The sequence below is a fragment of the Monopterus albus genome, unplaced genomic scaffold (assembly GCF_001952655.1).
Source record: "Monopterus albus unplaced genomic scaffold, M_albus_1.0 scaffold11.1, whole genome shotgun sequence".
NCBI lineage: Eukaryota > Metazoa > Chordata > Actinopteri > Synbranchiformes > Synbranchidae > Monopterus > Monopterus albus.
In genome coordinates, this window is record NW_018127891.1 from 494554 (window position 1) to 500160 (window position 5607).

The following is a 5607-nucleotide window of genomic DNA, read 5'->3' on the forward strand; positions in this document are numbered from 1 at the left end:
ATGCTCCCTGACAGTGTTATTGTGTTATATATTATATTATTTGATTATTGTTATCAGTGATAGACTGGTGACCTGCCCAGGGTGCAGTCCGCCTCTCGATCAATGTTGCCTGTTGTTTTTAATGCAAAAATACCATAATATGCCAAAATTTCACTCTTATAACCCTATAAAATCTACACTGTGATACTGCCTCAATTATTTAATAGTTTCCTTATCTAATCAAAGATATGCAGGTCATTAAAAAAGGTGTGCCGCCTCCAAAGCAATCAACCTCCTTGGCGCGGAGCATTAACTCTGGTAAACGCTTGGGTGTGTCCTTTCCATTCTGAAACTTGAGCAGCTGCAGCCATAACCAAACTGTTCGCTCTTCAAATAACCCACAGCCTGTGTGCACAGACATGGTGTCTATAGAACTGCATTCATAATTCATGCTGATCTTGTGGCTCCGCCCGTCCTTAAAGCTTCATTACTGTCAACTCTGCATGGTAATCAAAACCAGGAACAAGAGAGCTATAGGACTGGTGAGATCAAATTTCTCTGGTGTATAATCAAGATTATTATCAAGGCTTCAATGGATAGTTTTAAATAAACATAAAGTAGGTGGAATATTACTGTTGTAAAAGTCAGTATTTTGCAATGCTACAATCATTGTTGCAATAAATGAGACCAGTGAGACATGTGGAGTTAACAAGTACCACACATCTTTAAGTGAGCAAAACAGTGTGTACTTCCATGGCCAACTGTATTGTCAAGGGTGCCAGGTGAAACCCAATCAGTCATCAAAGCTTTATACATCTCTCTTTATCTATCTACTCAGGTTGCCAAGCAACCAGTTACAAAAAACCCTGACAGCAAACTTGAAGTCTGATTGGTTTTTGACTGATACGCTGCCGTAATCAATGAGAGCAGAGAGGATCATGGTGAGGAAGTGGCCAGGTAACAGTGGCAGATAACTGGGTTGTATGGTGAGATGGCATAAAGGTCTGTTTCCATAAATAAACTGCAGGCATGGATGTGTGCACAAGGAAATGTGAATCAGAGGAGAAGTTACTGATGTATGATTTTAGGACAGACCTTCCTGTTTTATCATTTCTTTCTGTCTGATAACGGTGAGACTCAACTCTGATGGAAACCAAACTTGGAAGGAAGGTTTTATCTTCACTTACTGTATGAAAAAACATGAAACTTACTCAAAGTGTGGAGCTCCTGTGAATTTAAAATGACCAAAGCCTGATTTCTAAGCAGAGGCAACATGGTGCATGTATGTGTTCATATGTGCATCAGGGATACAGGAGTCTGTCTGCCAAGGCTAGCTGATAATGGACCTCAGGCTCTGGAAAAGAGACCTTCTGAAATATGAATGAGGAAATCTACACCTGTTTCCAGGTAACACCGGCAGAATCGTGACATTGAATGTGAGTGTGTGTTTGTGTGTCCAAACAGCGCAGCTTCCTCGCTTTACCTGTTTAGTCTCTCTGTGGGGAAGAAGCTGCCGTAAGCCCTGTTAGCTTGACAGAAACAGAGAAACACAGCACAGGCCTCAGTGCTGAACAGGTTCCCAGAGCTACTGAACTACTGAGAGCTTTACGCATGGAAACGGGTCAGAGCTGGCCCAACTGAAAGCGGAAGCCAGAAGTGGAAGCTTGGTGGAGGTGGACCATAGACACACAGAGAGGTCTTCACAGGTCTTGCCCTGAGAGTTGAGCTTCTGTTTGAGCAAGTATGAATCCTGTGTGGAAGGTTTATAAGAGCAAAGTGCTGAAGACCCTTAACCCTGAGTATGAGGAGGAAACTGTTGAAGAGGTACAGAATTTATACCTTTCTCCCTCTTTGTTATGTTCAGAGTGAATCATATTCATATGGTGAAGTATTAAAAAGTTGCTGGTTGGCACTGATGTCAGAAAGTCATCGCCAGGTTTTACTTTGCTGATCATTTTTTATTCATCACAGGGTCGGCTTGCTATGCTGTAGTGTTTTCTGTGTAAAGGGAACTTTAATGCAGAAGTTAGGCCTACACATCCTCCTTCTTTAGTACCGTGGTAGTTTATTCTGCCAAATGAGCCACTGAGTGATAAAATGGTGCTTGTTTATGTTGGTGTACAGATCTACCTGAACCCCACAGTCTCCAGTGTTGTAATGGAGTCTAGTAGTAGCAGTAATGCAGCTTGTAACTTAAATAATATACAGCAAGGCAACATTATGAGTCATATGCAATAATTTTATCAGTGGCTGAAAGAATTAAATACTTTATATGGAATCTTGATGGTGATTTTATGTTTTAAAACTAATAATTATAACTTGAAGTACTTTACAATACTGCTTGATAGCCTGTGAGTTTCCACTAACAATCAATAAAGTCATATGATTATACTGTGTTTTATTGTATCAATGTGATTCTGAGAGAAACTAAAGTTATCAAATACATGTAGGGGTGTAAAAATTTTATTTGCCTCTGAAATGTAGTGAAGTCAAAGTATGAAGTAGCTGAAAATGGAAATACTCAAGAAAACATTAATTTCAAAACTGTCCTTAAGGACAGTACATGAGGATAAGTATTTAGTTACTTTACACCAGATTACTTCAGATTGAAATTTGAGGCCACACACTATATGAAGAATATGTCCATTTTATTAAAGTGTTAAACATAGTCATTAAAGGTCAAACCAGTGGTTCCCAGCATGTTTGTCTTGTGACTCCTCATGTGAAGCTGCTTGTCATGATTCAGATGTCTGTGATTTGTTAGCAGTTCCACCAATGATTTCCTCTCTAAAACTCTTAGATGGTTTCAGTTAAACAATTGTTTCAGTCCTAAAGAGGAAAGGTATCTAATATTTCAACAAAAGAAGAGTAAAAGTACAGAAAGTCCAATAAATGAAGGCAAAATTGTATAGCAGGACTTTATTTTTAATTCTTTCCTACCCTGTTACTCACCCCATGACCTCTGACATTTATCTTGTGGCCCTTTGGGAGGGGCTGATCCCCAGCTTAGGAGCCATGGGGCTAAACTATCTAACTGTGTATGAAGTTGATAAAACTAGCTCCACCTAAACTAGCAGTAAAAAGAAACTTACTCATTGCATCAAAAATAACAATAACATTGTTGTACTGGTACTTTTACTTAGGTGAAGCATCTGAGTACTTCTTCTACCACTGGTTTGCACGGTCTTATTGTAATCAGGGTTTGGTACCAGCTAAATACACCCATGTTGCACTGACGCAGGTCTCCAGTGTGCTGAGAAACTCAATCCTGCACAGGAGCTGAGCAAACAGATTAGCTGGCATTCCACTGACTGACTGACAGGGATAGCCAGATATCCTGGGCCTCGCAGACCCGCCAGCTGACAGTTTCTCTATAGGGGGACCAGGGAGTACTGTGTGTGTCGGAAGACAGAGTTTCCATCCAGATGGATGTGCAGGGTTGTCCTTGCTCCAGTTTCAATCAACATTGCTCTGCACTGTGAACTGAGACAACTAACGTGTATTACTATGATCTTTCCTCATGTCACTAGGACTGTTGACTGTACATTGGTAAAGGCATAAATCACAATTAAATCATTACAACATTCTCAAAATGCTAAAGAAATATTTCATGTAGAAGATGTTTTTAAAAGGGTTCCAACAAATGAGGTTCCAAAAGATTTTGTAAATATGTTTATCTGTCTCCTATAGTATATTAACATATTTAGTCTATATTGTAATATCCATTTTATGCACTAGATGGCATTTAATGTGCACAAAGCATGTGCATCTGCAGTTAATAGTATATTGTAACTAAATGCGGGACACTGATGTTGCATACATTTTTATCTTCTTCTTTTCTGCTGTTGCAGGCTGCAGAGGTGGAGAATGACATGGGTCCAGTGCTGGAGGACGAGGGGCCCAATGCCGTCTCCCAACTGGCCAAGAAAGTATGTGAACACTGACAGCACTTGCTTGAGTTCTGGGACATTTTATCTTCCAAAAAGTATTTAGGTGAACAGACAAACACAGTTTATAATCTGGCCATAAAGCTATATACTGCTAGATTTTAGTCAGGTAAGTTGCCTAACAGCTTCAGTGCTGTAAAATAAAAAGGAGTGTGTGTAAAATCAGAGGATTGATGTTCAACTGAGTCACTAAAAACACCTAATTTGGCTTTTGTCCCTCTGTGTGGGGTTGGTTGTGTGTGCAGGTGCAGGGTGCTGGGGCTAAAAGCTGGAACAGACTATCATCTCTCTTCAGTAAGGATGATGAACATCAGCTTCTAGAGGAGACTGAAACCAGTGCTGACCAGTGAGTAGAAATCTTTCTTTTTTGTTGACAGCTCTTTTCTTTTCTTTCTGGTTGCATGTCATCTGCACATCTTGTACTATCTGTGAGGTTTCTGCAGGTAAAATGGGACTGGTTTGTGAGATTATGAGACATTTTTATAGCTTCTGTGTGTAAGATGCATTCAGAGCATTACTGCACCAAATCCCAATTACTCAACTCTCAAATCTAATTACACTGCTTCCTCTGAATTCTCAGTCCACTTGCCGTAAAGCCGGAAGAGTCTGCACGACCCACCAGGCGCACAGGATTCTGGGATAGTTTTGCGGCCAACTGGGCTGTCAAGAAGCAGGCAGAAGCTGCAGCCGCTTCTGCAGCGAACAGGGCGACAGCAGGGCAGGGTGAGGAGGGGGTGACAGAAGCAGGAGGAGAGGAGAGCCAGGATGGTCAGATCACTGAGGGAGAGGAGAGTGAAGGAGATGGAGGAAGGAGCAACAACAGCTTCTCCAAATACATCTCTCTGGGAGGAGGCAGCGAGGACTCATCCTTCAAATGGAACTTTGTCACCAGCAAGCTGGCAGAGCTGAAGACTAAGAGCACGACCAAGACCAACTAGCTGTTCACGAAGGAAGAAAACTAACAAAATATGGCTGGTGGGGCTGGGTAGGGCTTTAATGTAGGGGTGTAGTGGAAGTACAGGAGGATCATATATTTTACACAGGAAGTCCTGTAGCTAAAATGTACAGCTGTTGTAAAACCCTCCTTTTGTCTCATTATAAACTATATGACTAATGCACCATCTCCCAAAAAAGGCTTTTTACAACCACATGACAAAAATGTTTTAGGGCTTTTTTTTCAAGAACAAAAATAAATTGTAACTTTGATGATGGCATTGGTACTTTAGAATGACCAGTAACCCAGTCTGCACATTTAGACACAAAGCTGACACACAAAGACATAAAAGTGAGAAACTTTAGCTTCACAAAGGAAATAAAGCTAATTGAAGATTTATTTTATTACTCCTTGGAAAGGAGATGGATAGTACGCAAATCTGTCCACAGAGCTAATAGCTGTCTTTTCACTAGAACACTTTGCAGCCAGCAGTATAACAAGTGAACAGTATGCTAGGGATATATTCATCAGTTTTATTATTTACAGGATAGCTTTGATAGGTTTGAGATTTTTCAAGTTGGTCCTAAAGCAATATTTAGGTGCATGTAGGCTACGTGAGAATAGATGTTAAAATATAATTTTCCCTACTCTCCACACTGACCCTGAAGGATCCATACAGCATGTGTCCACGGTGTAAAAGATTAGGGACGAATTAGCCCTTGTTTTGTGTAAAAATGCACACCAAAC

At 40.6% G+C, this 5607-nt stretch overlaps 1 protein-coding gene across 1 annotated transcript; it reads left to right on the forward strand.

Moving 5' to 3' along the window:
* Positions 1-1722: 1722 nt before the first annotated feature.
* Positions 1723-5069, forward strand: LOC109954636 (testis development-related protein). Its single transcript, XM_020590119.1, has 4 exons — positions 1723-1803; positions 3831-3908; positions 4172-4272; positions 4507-5069. Exons 1-4 carry the CDS (start codon positions 1723-1725, stop codon positions 4862-4864), a joined length of 618 nt encoding a protein of 205 aa, XP_020445775.1. The 3' UTR covers positions 4865-5069.
* The last annotated feature ends 538 nt before the right edge of the window (positions 5070-5607 follow it).

What these genes read in the sequence shown, in the direction of transcription:
- LOC109954636 (XM_020590119.1), top strand. Translation starts at nt 1,723, where the DNA reads ATGAATCCTGTGTGGAAGGTTTATAAGAGCAAAGTGCTGAAGACCCTT. An exon ending in TCTCCCAACTGGCCAAGAAA is followed by an intron (nt 3,909 to 4,171) that starts GTATGTGAACAC and finishes TTGTGTGTGCAG; the next exon opens with GTGCAGGGTGCTGGGGCTAA. An exon ending in ACTGAAACCAGTGCTGACCA is followed by an intron (nt 4,273 to 4,506) that starts GTGAGTAGAAAT and finishes CTGAATTCTCAG; the next exon opens with TCCACTTGCCGTAAAGCCGG.